The sequence below is a fragment of the Mustela erminea genome, chromosome 3, assembly GCF_009829155.1.
Source record: "Mustela erminea isolate mMusErm1 chromosome 3, mMusErm1.Pri, whole genome shotgun sequence".
In the NCBI taxonomy this organism is placed as follows: domain Eukaryota; kingdom Metazoa; phylum Chordata; class Mammalia; order Carnivora; family Mustelidae; genus Mustela; species Mustela erminea.
Window position 1 is genome coordinate 32,241,645 of NC_045616.1, and position 18,093 is coordinate 32,259,737.

Genomic DNA, 18,093 nt, shown 5'->3' on the forward strand with positions numbered 1-18,093 from the left:
ACTTTTACTGGTAAAGTTATCATTATAGTGTTTCAGCACTTTGAGCCTTACATTAAAATCCATCCCCCAGAGATCAGTGTTCAGATATGAATAACAAGAGAAAAAGTCCTCCCCAGAAAGAAATGGAAATAGCATCGCAACTGGTAGATTAAAACAAATTACAAAGAACCTCACATTTTCTGTTCCAGTGCCTCATTACTTAATTGAACTCTCAGAATCTTTTCACTGACAATAAGTGGACCCAAGCGGGAACAATATTCACAAAAACAAAGAACAGGTATCAGAAGCAAGCTTGCTACTGTTAATAACCTTAAACCTCATGATTTAGCAGTGTGTGGGTATGTGTTTGATATTCAGTGAAATTCAGTTTTTAGAAATTTGTGGGATGAGAATCTTTTTATGCCCTATGTGTTATGTTTGGATGGATGGAAAATTATACAACTTGCTCTGACCACAGAATTGCTATTAGTGTATACTCAAAAGTTTATTCAAGAAGTTCAGTATCTTACAGCTTCAAATAACAAGTTATACAATTTTTTAAAAAGATTTTGTTTATTTATTTGACAGAGATCACAAGGAGGCAGAGAGGCAGGCAGAGAGAAGAGAGAGAGAGGAGGAAGCAGGCTCTCTGCTGCACAGAGAGCCCGATGTGGGGCTTGATCGCAGGACCCTGGGATCATGACCCAAGCCAAAGGCAGAGGATTTAACCCACTGAGCCACACAGGCGCCCCCAGTTTATACAATTTAAAGTGGCAAAAATATTGATAAACTTATTATCCTCTAAGAGGTATCAAGCAGGAGGAGAATTCTAATGGTGTGTACTTTTTTCTCTGCTTTTTTCAACACAATTATATTTTCCTTATTAAGTACAAGTCAGAAAAAGCAGTTTTCTGCATCATATGCAGACTTGACTATGCCTGTGAAAAAGAGAGATGACCTTTCCTTCCTTGAGTCTCCTTTTACTGAGAAGTTTCCCCAGAACCCACAGGCAGACTGCCCATCAGAGCTCACTGAGGAGGATCAGGTCATATGCCCTTGCCTGCTCAAGGGAGGCCAGGAAAAAATGTTCTGACATCTTCCATCTTTATAAAGGTACAATGACTCTGCCAACAGAATAAGAAGTCAGGTGGATTTATTCTTCTCCTACTATCAAGGAGATCATATGATAGTTGTCTTTCTCTGCTTGACTTATTTCGCTAAGCATGATACGCTCTAGTTCCATCCATGTTGTCGCAAATGGCAAGATTTCATTTCTTTTGATGGCTGCATAGTATTCCATTGTGTATATATACCACATCTTCTTGATCCATTCATCTGTTGATGGAGAAGGGGGTGGGATTATGGACATTGGGGAGGGTATGTGCTTTGGTGAGTGCTGTGAAGTGTGTAAACCTGGTGATTCACAGACCTGTACCCCTGGGGATAGAGTATTATGCCTACATCAGAAAGGATGAATACCCAACTTTTGTAGCAACATGGACGGGACTGGAAGAGATTATGCTGAGTGAAATAAGTCAAGCAGAGAGAGTCAATTATCATATGGTTTCACTTATTTGTGGAGCATAACAAATAGCATGGAGGACATGGGGACTTAGAGTGGAGAAGGGAGTTGGGGGAAATTGGAAGGGGAGGTGAACCATGAGAGACTATGGACTCTGAAAAACAATCTGAGGGTTTTGAAGGGACGGGGCGTGGGAGGTTGGGGTACCAGGTGGTGGGTATTATAGAGGGCACGGATTGCATGGAGCACGGGGTGTGGTGCAAAAATAATGAATACTGTTATGCTGGAAATAAAAAAATAATAATAAAATAATTAAAAAAAAAAAAAAAAAGAAGTCAGGTGGAAGATGTTTTAAATCTATCAAATAATATAAAGTTGATAATCAAGCATAGTACTCAGTATTAAATATAGACAGTAATTTATTTCAATACTGTTGTACTTGTTTTGATTTCATTGACTTCTAGAACCATTTAATGCACATTAGTAAAGACAATGTTTTAGATGACTATGAATAGCAATAGGAACTTGGAAAACTTAGTTTTGTTTTCAAATAAATTCCTGTAGCATTTATTGTTATTGGCTCTCAACAGTAAATCACCCTTCTACAGTCTACTTTCTGAAGCTGAGACTTGAATTAGAAGCTCTACTTTTCCTTCTCCTGCTGGCTTCCTGTTTGGCTCTGCAATTAGAGGGCACTAGGGAGAGAGTGGAAGGCTGGAAGAGCACAAAGGGACTTCCTCAGTCCTATTTGCTTTCTGTGCCTGTATTTCTGCTTGTTATTCCCATGTACCCTAAAGACACGTTTTCGCCCTGCCATGCAGAGCATTCTGGTAGCAGCTGCTGATTGCAGCTTTTCCAATGTTCACCAGCACTGGAACCAGCCGATATTTGTTTTCAGCAACACCAGCACTAGCTGGCTAGACTTAAGCTTTAAGTGCCAGCTTTGGGGGCAATTCCTTTGGGTCAGAGACTAGAAACCAGCACCAGTCAAGCAGTAAGCCTTCATCACACCTCCTTTACATGTCTAAGTTTTAATCATCTCCCACTCTGTTTTGTTCCCCTCAGTCTGAGGGGAGGCTGCTTCCCACAGGTGCTGCCTCCATGGTACCTCAGTTTAGTACTCCCCTTTGGCCTTTCCAGTTCTTCAGTATCTAGTCATCAATTCTTTATCAATTCTTTAATACAGTAAATCTATTCTTTTTTAAGGGAGGTTACAGGTTTTAAAATTTTTTATCTAAAGAACCCTGTATTATTTCATCTTTTCTTACGTCCTTATAATCATGTCCACATCCTGTTTTACTTCAACATTGAGATGCCATATTGGTTTCCATAACTTTCAAGGGTGGGATGTTTTTGTTTGCATCTCTTCACCCCCGTTATCATAATCTTAAAAAAAAAATTCTAACCCAAAATCTATGTGCTAGGGTAGCAGACATATTTAAGTTCTTTAACCATTTTCTTCTTTTAAATTTCCTTCTATTAAATTTAATATATACCCTATATGTACGTTTCTCTAAGTTCTCAAGTCATGATTTTGAAATTAAGACATACCTAAAAAGCTATGGCTAGCAAAAGATGGAAAATGGCGTCAAGAGTGGAGAAAAAAAGGGAGACAGTGATTTTTTTGGAAACAGAGGAACAGTAGGATATCGGGGGGGTACAAGAAAAGGACAAGCGGTGGTAGCAACAGTAAGAGATGTCAGTGGTGATGGAATATGACCCTGGTTATTTTTTTAACTAAATGGAAAAGGAAGGCTATAAGGTTTGGCATTGTGCTTTATGACAGATGAGGACATGATGACCCTTCCAGAATGTCCAGATTGACCTAGACCATCTAATTTGGGACTACCTGGAACTCATTTCAGGAAGATAGAACACTCAAGAAAGCTTAATGATCCGCCCTCAAAGACTAACTGGATGAATTCAAACTCAAAGAGGGAAACATCTTTCAAATTCACTTTAAAAGCTTTCAAAAATTTTATTTAAAGGTAAAAAGCAGAAGGAGCAAGATTATAGTCAGACAAATACTGTGAAATATTTGGGGCAAGAATTAGGATGAAGTGGAGAGGAAGAGAAGGATTGCCAGATTTGTTACCTAAGGGGTATAATTATCCCCACAACATATTTCCCAAGAACTTTTCAATCTTTAAGCTTTCTGCCTCTCTGCTTTCAAAAGCCAGCCTAGATATAGTCTTCTAAGTGTGTGATGCAGAGGAAATGTGAGATGTATCACTGATTACTTTGAGTTCCCAAATGTCCTATTTTTATAGCTATCTGTAGCTATGTAGTTGACAATAAACTATTTCATAAATGTCAGCCACTTCCCACAAGTTTTAAATTGCTTGCTTCCTACCTGTGGAAACACTTAAGGAAATGACTTTTTCTTTTTCTAAGTTGATTTTTTTTCTAAGTTAATCCCTAATTGTAGCATTCAGAGAAATGTGATTTTTATAAAACTTTTTCAAAGAGTGACTTTAAAGAATGTGCTAATTTATTTTTTTGCTCTTACTTCTCTTTTTTTTGGTGTTGTTATTAAGTTTTTCTTTCTTTAATTCCAGTTTGTTAACATATAGTGTAATATTAGTTTCAGGTGTACAATGTAGTGATTCAATACTTCCATATACCCGGTGCTCCTCAAGCAAGTGAACTCTTAATCCCCTTCACCTGTGGCCCCCATGCCCCCACCCTCTTCTGGTAACCATCAGTTTGTCCTCTATAGTTAAGAGTCTGTTTCTCAGTTTGCCTCTCTCTCTCTCTTTGTCCCCTTTGTTTGGTAACCTACTTATTAAACTGAAACTTTCTTAGTAGGTAGAATAACAATTTTTGTTTGTTTGTTTTAAACTGAGGATTAGCAGTAGACTAATCAAGCCATCTCTGCAAATCTGGAATAGAGTTGAGATCTAGTCCCTCCTTTTTTGATAGGGTACCCCTATCTGGAGCATCCCTGTTGGGCAACCTTTTTATTCCTTAATTGGTATAACTCCAATAGGTGGAAAAATCTGATGCTGAGAGCATTCATTTCTCAGTCACTGAATGAGGACAGGCTTCTGTCAGTCAGCTACCTGAGGTATCACTAAACTGAAGCATGCCCACTGTGATAAGCCAAGAGAATCAAAAGCTGACCTAAATGAATGGAGGCAACCAGAAAGAGCATATTGAAGAAGGTGTGTTTTGAATAACAGGAAAAGAATTAAGTGATAGTAAGAGAGCAGAAAAGAATCTTATGAATGGGATCAAGTTATAAAGCTTTGTTTCATATGAAATGAATAGAAAAATGATAGTAAGGATGTTTCACCAAATGTATCAGTTTCTAGAAAGGCAAAATGGAATAGTGACTTCCTATTTTGATAAATTTTCAGTTACTTTTTTGGTCACTAGCTACTGAGCAGTGACTGTTGTCAATTGTTTTTGATTTTAGTATTTAGCTGAGGAGTAGACACCTACTTATAAATTTGCAACATCTAATATATCTCTTCATGCATGTGTGGAGCCTGAAGTTGCTTATCCTTTTCCCTCTCTTTTGAATATTGCTCTGACTTCCACGCTTTATCTTATTTAGTCTTTTCGACAACTCTGTTAGGTTGAATATTATGCCCGTTTTCCATGAGGAAACTGAGGCTCAGAAGTGTTTAGTGATTGGGGCCAAGCTCACATCTAGAAAGTGAACCCAGTTCTGTCTGAATCCCAAAGTACTCTTAACTGTCATACTAGCTGCCCGCCTGATTTGGGTAAAGTGATGGTGGGCCACTGCAAGCGTGTTTGCTTAACTAGATAATCTACTGCATGTGGTAGTGAGGAATGAAGTTTTTAAAAGGGTATTTAAGAAAGACGGAAAACTGCCATTACGGAACTCAGAAGGGACAAGGTGAAAACAGGGACTGCGAAAGAGAATTCTAGACCTATTTTTAAGGACAGGAACAGGAAGCAACTAGAAATGGTTTGGTTTGGTTGGGTTGGTTGGTTTTGTTTAAGAAAGCCCAACAGGAGCAGTCACAGCATGGTAGGGAGCAGGTCTAAGTTCATGGGCAGTAGAAGGAAGGCCCAGCTGAAGTTAAGAAGGTGAATGTGAGGGGAGAAAGTCACGGAAGAGTTAAAAAATCATTGCCAAATTGACAAGCTTAGGAAACCGGGGACCGTAACTATACCGTATTTGATGAAAAATCTGAAATGGAGTGGTTATTTGGGGTATGGTAAGAGGATGAATTTGAAATTCAATACTTATATAATCAGGAGCTGCATTGTGTACTTAAGAGTAAAATTCCAAGGCAGCCTCTCTGCTTAGCTCCAACCCCAATTCAAACTTTTTATGCCCCACTACAGCAAAAAGACCAAACCACTTTTATAGGAAGGAATAATTTGGAAAGACTAGGCTATAAAGCCAATTGAACTTGGTGTAGATAGCTCAATCATGGATTTCCTTAGACCACAGGTCTGCTATCTCTAGCCATTTTATGCAGATTGCAAAAACTGTTTCCTTTCCATCAATGATATATAGGCTAGTTAAATGTCAGAGTCCCGCCCTCTTTTCTTCCTTCTCTCCCTCCCTTCCTTCTTCCCCCCCTCCTGTTTTGGTTGGGGGTAAAATTCATAGGACATATGCTTTGGTCACTTGTGGCTGGTTTCTCAAGATATTGAATGATGATTTCAGTTATATAACTGACTCCAAACAAAAGAATATAGTTCAATTCTGGATATATTTTATAGATTTGTCTCTTTGTAAAAAAACTTTTTGGGGCACCTGGGTGGCTCAGTGATTTGAGCCGCCGCCTTCTCAGGTCATGATCTCAGGGTCCTGGGATCGAGTCCTGAATCAGGCTCTCTGCTCAGCAGGGAATCTGCTTCCCTCTCACTCTCTCTGCCTGCCTCTCTGCCTACGTGTCATCTCTGTCAAATAAATAAATAAAATCTTAAAAAAAAAAAACCCATAACTTTCTAAAAAAGGTTATTTATTTATTTATTTGACAGAGATGACACGTAGGCAGAGAGCCAGGCAGAGAGAGGGAGAAACAGGCTCCCCACTGAGCAGAGAGCATGATGCCAGGCTTGATCCCAGGACCCTGAGATCACGACCTGAGCTGAAGGCAGAGGCTTAACCCACTAAGCCACCCAGGCACCCCTAGATTTGTCTCTTTAACACAGATAAACATTTCCCCTTGGGCTTCACCCAATTTGTTCAAAGAATGATTTGTTCTGACTTTAAATTCAATGAATGAATCACCAAAGTGTTCCAGCACATATTAGACACCATTAAATAGATGGGAAGGTTTTTACCAGTGGAGCCTGTTTTATCTAGGAAAACTTTTCCTTATTAATTCAATCCAACAAGCGCCTCAAAATTACATTTTTGTGTAAATGTGGGTGGATAGTTTCCATCATTAACTTATAAAACTTCATTCTCCTTAAAAACATTAACTTATATTTCTTCCCTAAAAAAATAAAATTGTCAGAATTTTTCACTTGAATTCCCATATTTCTTGTCTTGAAAGAAAAATCAATAACCTCTGTGCTCCCAGATCCATATTTATCACATTCTACTTTCCTCCAATTCCCTACCAAACAACAAAAACAATAGAAAAATAAACTCAAGAAATGGAAAGAACGAGAGAAGAATGACTATAAGCCCCAAAGTCTGATTTGATTTCATAATAATGGGAAATTATTTTAACAGATTTATGGCATTATATAGGAGGACTGCATCTTTCAGTGTGTGAGCAATCAAGAGAAAAGATAAATGTATTTAATGTACTGTCTATGAAGAATTTTTTTAAAGATTTTATTTTTCAGTAATCTCTTCACCCAACGAGGAGCTCAAACCCACAAACCAAGATCCAGAGCTGCACCAAATGAGCTAGCCAGGCACCCCTGTATGCTAAACTATTTATGTGCAGTATCTCATTTAATCCTTACAATCAACCTTATGAGTAGTGTTACTATTCACACTTTACAAATGAGGAAACACTAAACTTAGTTAAAAAATTTGGCTAGGCTATGATGTACAGTTTAATTCAAACTAATCCCTGAATAAAGGCAGTGTCTGAGTTTTAAACCAACGACTGTGCAATATACTGCCTATGTTACTGTACCCGTCATGTTGTGTAGTCTGGGATATATGGGTAGTGTAGTAGTGTGGGTAAGCCTATTTGCTAGTTTTCTGTCTTGTCACCAACTTCCTTGAGTTAGAAAGTTATATTTCCTCAGAAAATGTCAATAGTTCTTGAAGATGAGATTTTTTTTTTCTCCCTTTGCAGCAGAATCTAATCCTCTGGGTTGATGAGAACAATCTGACAGCTCGTGTGGAGGCTGGTATCACAGGACAGGAGTTGGAAAGACAGGTAGGTTATTTCCTTTAATTAATATTTGCAAAGCATTTCTTACTGTTTTGCTGTAAATGTTATGGCTGGTTACAGACATGCACTTGTTAAGGGACGATTCTGTACAAAGAAAAGATTACCAAGCATTACACTACTGCTGTCAATTCATACTTACGGCAACTGCCTCCAGGATTTGTTTAACAGCATCTGCAGCATCTCGTTCACTATAATACCCCTTCTCCACAATCCTAAAAAGAAAACCAGGAAATGCTTCTCAGACACATGGGTTCAGGGGAGTGGATTTTTTTTTTTTAAAGAAGTTAACTGAATTAACGTTAAGGAAGATGCATCTGAACAATTGCAACATGTCAGCGTAACACCAGGGGAAATATTTCCATAAATTGATACTCTAGCAATCTTGGGTCTCTTTAGGAAAATGAAACACATTTATTTTGCCTAGGCTTGAACTGTCCATCCTCTCTGAGGACAAGAGAAAAAAAAATCTTTTTAAACTCTGTATTGAGAATCGTGTTAAATATATACCAAGTAGACAACACACCATGAAACATCCCTTGTAATTTTTACACAGCTTCAATTAACTCATGGCCAGTGTTGTTTTATCTATTCAATCAATTATTTCCCATCTTATTTTTTATCATAAAGCAAATATTTGGCATCACATAATTTCATTCATAAATAAGGTGTTGTCTCTAAAAGTATAAAGGACTTGAGACTCATAACTATAATGTCATTATCATACCTATAAATTATAATTCCTTAATATTTTCAAATATACAGTGTTTCAGATTTCCAACTGTCTTGGACATGTTGAAATTTGTTTGTTTGAAGACATATCCAAATAAGGTCCATATAATTTGACTAGTACTTCTTTCTCTTCTCTTCCTTTTACCTGGAGCTCCTTGCTGCTCCCTCCTTCCCCTAACGCTCTCCTCTTTCTCCACGTGGCTTTCTTTCTTTCTTTCTTTCTTTCTAGGATTTTATTTATTCATTTGACAGACAGAATTCACAAGTAGGCAGAGAGGCAGGCAGAGAGAGACGGGGCGGGGCGGGGCGGGTCCCCGCTGAGCAGAGAGCCTGATGTGGGGCTCAATCCCAGGGGCCTGGGATCATGACCTGAGCGGAAGGCAGAGGCTTTAACCCACTGAGCCTCCCAGGTGTCCCTCTCCAGCTGGCTTTCTATTCGAGATAAATTACTTGCTCTTTTTGCATGGATCTGGACAAGGAAAATTTCTTTTCCTTTAAGGAATCTTTCTTTTAACTTAAATCTTTTCCATTTTAATTCTGGGAATATTTTCCTGAATTAAAATGCTTTGTATGTGTTTTCTTCCATCACTTTGGTTTTCTTTTTTAGGGGTGTGCAATTATATGTATCGTGAGTTTTTCTACTTTTGATTTATATTGTTCTTCTATGAATTTCTTAATTTTAGTATTAAGTAATGTTAACTTTAATTTTCTGTAGATCATGTTATACTTTTATCTGTTTTGTGGGCATATCATCCTGACATGCTGATTTTCTATGCTCTTATAATCATTTTTATTGCAATTAATGGAGACACCTGTCTGTTGTTGCTTATTTTTAAGCAAAGTTGGTTTTCTTAACCATTTTGAAAGAGTGATGGGTCAGGCTATCTTTTCTAGTTTCATGGCCCTTGACTGATTGTTTTCATGAAGCATTCAGAATTATGACCTCATACTTTCTGAGATCTCTTCTCTTCTATCTGAAACTTCATTCCCTTGCCTCTACACATCTCTGCTCTGGTTATTGGAGTCTCTTTTCAGCAGTTTCTCCTAATGTACACAAGGCGGCTTCAGATATTAGTTTCAGGAGTTCATAGGGCCTTAACTGCATTAGTTTCTTCAGACCTTATTGTGGGTGTAGCCCTTGTGCTTCTCAGAAATTTGGGTGGCAAAAAGCTCTCACAATTTCAGCTGTTCTTATATTGGCCCATTCTGCTTCCTAATGATATGGAGACTTTGGAGATTTGAGTGTTCTCCTATTCTTAGGTTCATCAGTGTCTTCTTGGATCCTCTAACATAGATGCTAATACCATGAAGCTCCTGCAATCATTATTAGTTTGTCCTCATTCACATATTTTCTAGGCTTCATGGGGAAGCCTTGTCACCTGGTTTTGTTATAGATATTGTCTTTAAGCTTTTGTTTCTTCTGTCCTATATAGGGATACTTCGGAAGACTGGAAAGCCACACTGTTGCTGTTTCTTTCTTCCCAAAATTTCAAGAGAAAACACATTTTTGATAACACCAAAGATTACCAACTTGCATAAGATGTTTTCAGCTGACAAAAGGTTTATTGTGAAAAGTCTGACAAAGGTCAATTCAAAACATGTAAGAGTCAAACTTGAACATTTTTTATAGCTTTGCAATGAAATTTTTTAGAGTGTTAATATCTTAAATAGCACATTTATTTTTTAGAAAGTATCTTCCATTCTTTTTTTTAATGTTGTGGTAAGAAGTTATAAGTTCTTGAAGTAGTTGGTATTAGAAGCTGGAATTAAAAATCTATAGAATCTTTCCAAAATAGGGGATGGATGATGAGGAAAAGCAGAAAAAAACAGATATAAAATAATATATAAGAAGATACCTTAACAACCATAATAATCAAGATTCCAAAAAATTTCAATTATTTTTTCCATTCAATTTATTCAGAACATTGTCAAGAAACACCAACTCATTATCTTTTCAAAATATGAAAGATGGAATATTCTTCCTCACCTTTTTATTTATTGAATACTGGTTATGAACCACATTTCAAATAAAATGTGAAAGTAGGTTACAGTATTCAGGGAATCATTATTAATTAGTTTTTGAAAATCAGTTTTCATACAATGTTTCAAGATTACAAATTCTTCCAATTCATGATTAAGTTAAGTAGAGGACTTACTAAACATTTAATTAAAAGAAATTACTTGTACTATACTTTCTGAACATTTTAAAATTAAGCATGAGAGAAGAGGAAAAGAAGGACTACTGTGTCAGGGTAGGTTGAGAACTTTGGCTACAACTACATCGTCTTCTGCATTTTGTTCTAAATGTGGATTTTGCAGTACATCCATCAACCAACTCAAATGTAATTAATGTCTCCTTTGTGTGCGGCACCTGCACTCTCAGCAGCTTGGCTTTCCCCAGTCCTTTTAAAGGAGCGGAGTTGTTACAAAAATGATGGGAAGGAATGGCCAATAGTTAACTTTCTTTCCACCTCCCATTCTCCCCAGAAGAGAATAAAATCAGTTACTTCTGGCCTGCAAAAAACAGGGTGGATTTTCCCCATGGCCACTCACCAAGGCTAGAGTTTTATTACAACTGCTTTGTGGTGCCCCCTCTAGGGGTGCTCCTCATGGATTAGTCTACATAAGCACTACTCCTTGGAGTTGTACAGAGCCAACTTGCACAACCATGTGCAGCATCTCTGACGAGAAATCCTCCTTGTCTGTTAAATACAGGGGTTCTTGTGACCATCCCTACCTCTTAGAGGGGCAATGCTTCACACACTAGAGATTGCTCCTTATATTCTGATTTATTATGATTTCTCAAGCTTTGGCCTAAATATGATGTTTATGCATTTTCATTTGGGTATATCTTAGAGTTTAGTGCTTATGTTCAGAATGTGACCTTATGTGTATGTCTAGGGACTGGCTGGGTAAAGGGGTGAATTTTGGGGGGACCTGGTTTTAGGTGGGATAGAGGGAAGAGTAGTAGGTGTAAGAATGGTTGATGGAAATCTCACTAATTTTCCACAATATAAGTTAAGTTAGTAAAATATTTCATCTAGCTAATAAAAAGGATACATTCTAACAGATATGTCCATTCATTCATCTATTTAGTAAATATTATGGAATACTGTTACATGCTGGGCATTTAGAAATGAACCAGACACAGCCTCTGCACTTATGGGGTTTCTCTTGGTATAAGCAGAAAGACAACAATTGACATACTGTGTTAAATGCTATGGCAGAGATATTAGAAAATGACCTGAGAGCTTGTAGAGAGGGCCAGTGATCTATTCTGATGGCTGTGCAGGGTGGGAAAAGGATTCCAGAGGTAGCTCTATCTCAGCTCAGACCTCAAGGGCACATAAAATTTTTCTAGTTGCAGAAAGGGTAGGGGCTGGGAGTGGGATAGATATGGAAGAGTAGAGACTGGAGAGGAAGGAGATTGTTCTAAGAAAAAGGACCAGCACTATAGTGAGAATTAGAGACAGTGGAGGGCATAGTCATAACCAATATTTCTGTGAGCCAGCTATTTGCTGAATTGGTAAAGAGTAAGATTTGTGGAAATACTGCATGGCTCAGTTGGTTAAGTGTCTGCCTAGGACTCAGATCATGATCCCAGAGTCCTGGGATCAAATCCTGCCTTGGGCTCCCTGCTCAGCGGGGAGCCTGCTTCTCCCTCTGCCTGCTGCTCCCCCTGCTTGTGCTCTCTCTCTTTCTGACAAATAAATAAATAAAATCTTTTTTTAAAAAAGTTTAAAAAGTATAAGGTTTGCGTCCTGCCCCAGAAGAGACTACAGATAGTACACAAGCTATTAACAAAAACATCATCATAGATGTAATACATGTTATACTAAGGTTTGTACAGCCAAAGGATTTATAAATTCTGTTGTCAGAAATCTCTCTAGAGTAGATATATGGGACAGGAGTACAGAATGCAGGTGCCTTCCCCACCCAGTCCCCATGAACTCAGCTTGCCACAACATGGCCCTTCTTTTAGAACTTAACCACGCCTCTTCTAGGCTCCTGCTCAAAGGAATTTTTGTTCCCAGTTGATATGTTCATCAGAGTGTTACAGAGTTAGGTTGCTGGAACCCGGATATTCAACTTTAAGTATTCTACCAGTTGAGCTACCACCTAGGCCATTTATGGCTGACTAGAAAGGTCAGTCAGTAACAGAGAACTTCTCAAACTGCAAATGCAGATTTATAATCTACAGCTAAGACTTCAAGTGAAGACATTAGTGATCAAGCAAAGGAAAATGAAGTCTTGCAATCTTTTTCATGTGGGCATGACTACAGTATGTGTGTTTGGCCAATGCCTTCTGCAGGTTATTGTGGGAAAATTCTTAGCCTTCTCACTAGATTGTTGTTTCCATCACCCATATGACCTAGCTCCAAGCCTTGCTCATAGTAGGCAGTCAGTAAATATTTGTAGAATAATAACTGCCAACTGAATAGGTGCCAGAGAAATTTCAGACTGTGGACATGTGAGTAGCTCATTTGCCTGTGTTTCTTCTCATGGGGAACAGAGCACTGGACTGGGAAGTGATGCTCATTACAAGTCCACTGGCTATCAATCCAGAGGGAGAGCTACCATAGAGATGCTTCCCAAAGCAAAATGCAACACATAGAAAGGTTATTGTTGGTCTTAGGAATACATTCAGAGAATCTCCTGGGTGGCTCAGTTGGTTGGGTGACTGCCTTCGGCTCAGGTCATGATCCCAGAGTCCTGGGATCGAGTCCCACATCAGGCTCCCAGCTCCATGGGGAGTCTGCTTCTCCCTCTGACCTCCCCTCTCATGCTCTCTCACTTTGTCTCTCTTTCAAATAAATGAATAAAATAAAATAAAAAAAAGCGAATACATTCAGAGTTAGTAACATGATCTTTTTAGGAACTTATTTTAAATAAAATCAAAATGATTCAAATTGAGCAAAATACAGCATTTCTTTCATGAGGCAACAGAATTTTTATGCAAAATTTTAGCTGGAATTAAAAAAAAAACCAAGTTGCCATGTGCATAACACCAAGAGTTTAATAGCTTGACACAAAATATACTAATGTCTTCAACTTTTAGGAGCAATGAAATATTCAATCATTGCAAGGGTTTTAGAGCTGTAGAAAATAGGATAATTCTGGTTGATATTTTTGGTTTTTATACTTAAACATACTTATTGCTCTATTTCTCCTCAGATTTAGCAAACTAATTTCTTTTTCATGCTCTACAAAATAATAAGAAAGCAGTTAAGATGTTACCAGCATCTTAAGATTGTTTTCAAAGGCCCAGGGCCATGACGTTTGCTGCTATGCAGCAAAATTTCTCATCATTCTACTGTGAACTGGGCTAGAAGACCCAGGGCTAAAAACAAAATCTCTCCTAGGATTTTTTAATCACAACAGGACCCAAAAAGCTATCCTGAGCTCTCTCTGACCTTTGCACAGGCCCCTCAGTCACTAACAGGCCTAACCGTCATCTGGAGATCTGGGAAGGAAATATAATACACTGGGGAGGTGTTCCCAGGCTGATTCTCTGACTTCCACAGGACTTTCGTCCTCAACAGATCCTTTTACTGCCACTGCTGGGTGTGTGGGAGCACATGCTCCTCTTCCCCACTGTTGGAACTATTTTCCTTCTCATCATTTTAAAATTGCAGGGTGAAGAAGCACAGGCAATGCCTGTTTCTCTGCATGGACCTGCTTGGAAATATGACTTTTGTGCATTTGTTGCTGTCACCTTAATTGCTGCAAATTGAATTGAACACATCTCCAGCCTGGCAGTTAGCACCAGCAATGATACAGCTGAAGAGCTCTAATCTGATCATATCCTGAGGCCCTCAGGTTTCCTGGCACGTAGATTAGGAGCTCTACTGCTCCCCCCATTAATGACAGCTTTTTATCAAATGGAGGTACTATTAGATGACTGTAGGTTTTGTGAGAAAGACACTGGTCTGAAGACAATGTGTACCGAAAGATCAAATGACATAGGGTAAAAGTCCCAGATAGGAGTTTCAGGAACTAAGTCTTAAGGGTTGCCAGTACATCAATCTGCTGTTATATATGTTAAAGTGAATTCTGCAGTACCTTGTGTAAATCTATCAATCCTTTATAAGCTTCATTCACTGCCTTTTCACATTTCATCGAGGGCAGCTTAGTCTATATTGATGCTTTTTCTGAGAAATCTCCTGAAGAGTGTTAAATTCATATGCTTAAAAAAATAGTTTCAAAGATACTATTTAAGATATAAAACACTATATAAATATAAATTAATATATAAAATATATAAATTAAATATAAAACACTATATAAGATTATATATAAGACACTATATATAAGACACTATATGTAAGACACTATATAAGACACTGTTAGATCTGAAAGCTACGGAGAGAGTGAGGGAGTTGTGAGTGCTGGTCAGGGAGATGATGGTACAGGAGAAAGGGGAGGTTGAATCAAACTGTAGACCTGGGAATGGGCCTAAGGGAGCCCTGGCCCAATTCTTTTATAATGTAAAAGAAAAGCCTGACTCAAAGATGTAATATAAATTGTCCAAGAGCAGAGAGTTTATTCAGTCATTCATTTGACAAAATACCTAGCAACTGCTTGCTTTCTTTCTAAAACAGCTTCTAAAGTGGACACTAAGGTAACTCATTTTTAATCCTGCCAAAGAGCTCTGCTTTTGGATATCCCTTTACCCTTCCTGCTACCCTATACCTGCTAACTTCTGATTTCTCACTTAAAATTCAGCTCAAAGATTCTATTCCTCCCTGAAGCCATTTCTATCTTGTAAGGCCCCGGGGCTTCACCACCCACCTTTATTCCCTTCTCACTACTACTACTACGCTAACCAGAGCACATTGCCTTCACCTTCAACGGGCTCCTAGTGTAGAAGAGGGAAAGTAAAAATGCAATATGGACCCTAAAACTATGTTTCAATAATATCGTCATCTCCCAAAGTTGTATTAGGGCTTGTAGAGGCAACCACAATATCACAAGACAAAAAATACATAAATAAATGAGGACAAGGAACTAAAAAAGAAATACAAATAAGAATCAGCACATAAAAGATATATCATATCAGTATATATCATACTGATATATCATCAGTACATATAGATATATCATATATTTTAGGTATAAAAACCAAAAATATCAACCAATATCTTTTATATATAAAAATATATTCAGCTGTGCTAGAAGCTGGCCACAGATTCGGCATAAGTCTTCATGTGGGGATGATACATGCTATAACTGGGACATAAACACAGTCCTTTGGGCACAAAATCAGGAAGCCTGATTTTGATGTAGTCTTTCCTGTTTGTTTGTTTGTTTTTACTTAGCATGATGTTTTTGAGGTTCATTAATATCAAAGAAACACTCATTGTCATGGATGAATGGAATTGTTCATTTTGTTTCTTCATTTGCCAGCTTATATACAATTATTTTCTCCCCTGGAACACAGCCACTCTATGTGCAGGCATCCTCCCAAGCCTGCTGTGCCGCCCCCCGTGGAATCTGCAGGGTGAAGGGAAATGACACAAACTTGGTGATACCCATAATGCTTGTTGTGCCGTGAGTAGTCAAGTCCTTCATTTCTGATCCAGGAGACTCATATCTTTTTCCACACCCATGGAAGTGTAACAGGCTAACTTACTTACTAGTTTGTAAGTAGAGCAGAATTATCCCAGCCCCAAAAGTTAAGTCCTCTGACCTTGTTCTTCTTTTGCAACATTGTTGTGACTACTCTAGGTCCTTTGAGCCTTCTCTGTCTCTTGATTCTTTCTGCTTCTGAAGAAGAGAGAAACTTTTCTATTTTAAAGAAATCCTTTCATCTGATTCCAAATCTTATTCTGTCTTCCCTGGGATATTGTTCCAAATTTAAGTCCTTCTCACATAGATTTTCCTACCTCTCCAGCTTGTGGGCTCCTTCCTACCAACAAATTAATGTGTTCCCAGTGTGGCAGCTTAAAATACTTAATAAGCCTCCAATTATCCTCTGTCTCCTACTACTACCTCACTTTAATCCTTCCCTTTATAGCCCACCTTCTAGAAAGACTATAAATTTAGTCCAAAACAAAGTATACGTTTTCTTCACACATAGTCAGAAAGAACTGCATAAAGAGATGTATATAAGATTTCAAAGGTTGAAAAACAATTATATACATATTAATAATTAAGTCAACACTTAAGTAAGATAAAATGTTACATTACTAATTTGAAGTTTTATTTTTAAGTACTAAGAGTATTTGCATTTGCTTACATAGCAGCAGCATAACATGGTAGAATAATCATATGCTTTGGAGTCTGACATACTTGAGTCCAATCTCATTTAATAGTTGTTTTAGATCCAATATAAGCTGAGTGACCTAACAGTAGTTAATGGACCTCTCTGATCCTCATTATTTGGTCTATAAAATGTATATATCATGTGTCGCTGTGAGGATTAAATGAGATCATTGTTAGTAAAACGCTCTACCACTGCCAGGACCCTAATAGGCTCTCAAAAATGGCCCTCATAGAAATGAGTTGGGGGAAACTGGAGGGGGAGACAAACCATGAGAGACTGTGGACTCTGAGAAACAAGCTGACGGTTTTGGAGGGAAGGGGGGTGGGGGGTTGGGTGAGCCTGGTGGTGGGTATTAAGGAGGGCACGTATTGCATGGAGCACTGGATGTGGTGCATAAACAATGAATGATGGAACACTGAAAAGAATAAAATAAAATAAAATAAAATGGGGGGAAAATGTCCTTGTTATAGTGATTATCCTTCTTAGACAACCGGATTTCACAGATCTTCACTTTAAACAAATACATCACGGCACCTGAGTGGCTCAGTTGGTTTAGCAGCTGCCTTCAGCTCAGGTTATGATCCTGGAGTCCCAGGATGGAGTCCCATATCAGGCTCCCTTCTCAACAGGGAGTCTGCTTCTCCCTCTGACCCTCCCCGTCTCATGTTCTCTCTCTTGAATAAATAAATTAAATCTTAAAAAAAAAAATAAACAAGTACATCAATGACCAATTTTTGACACAAGAGTCTTTATAAATTCATATGTGTTCTGAGTTTGGTTAATCTCAATACTAACCATGGCACAACTCTATGGAGACTGGGCAAGCAAAAACCCTAAGTTCCATTTCTAGAATTTTTTCTAACAACGTCCTGAAAATTTTATTCCCACCAATAGTAAAAGCCATGAAATGCTGAAGTAAAGATGACTATATGGACTGATATACTAGGACTCCATCAGGTGATTAATAGGCTAAATGCATAGTCCCCAAATGTAGCCACTACTTCTCTTGCTCATTGACCAGTTACAGTTTTCAAAAAGAATATTTTCAGTTTGGAAAACTGAAAAAAAAAAAAAAAACCTTTTAGTCAAATAGACATGAGTTTCAAGACTGACTTTATGACTTAATTTCTTCAGTTTATTCTCTTGAAAAAAAAATAGACTAATACCTCAAAACACTTGAAGAGTGATTGAGTGGGGATACATATATAGCTTTGCATAGGACCAACAAATGCAGTATGGATTCTCCATAA

General features: G+C 38.1%; 1 protein-coding gene across 8 annotated transcripts in view; it reads right to left on the reverse strand.

The window, feature by feature from the left end:
• CAMK4 (calcium/calmodulin dependent protein kinase IV) overlaps nucleotides 1–18,093 on the reverse strand; it is a 239,537-nt gene that overhangs the window by 77,744 nt on the left and 143,700 nt on the right. For all 8 annotated transcript variants that reach the window (XM_032335564.1, XM_032335563.1, XM_032335566.1 and 5 more), the window contains one exon: nucleotides 7,988–8,060. In XM_032335564.1, coding sequence (XP_032191455.1) covers nucleotides 7,988–8,060 — 73 coding nt within the window. The remainder of the gene's footprint in view (nucleotides 1–7,987; nucleotides 8,061–18,093) is intronic.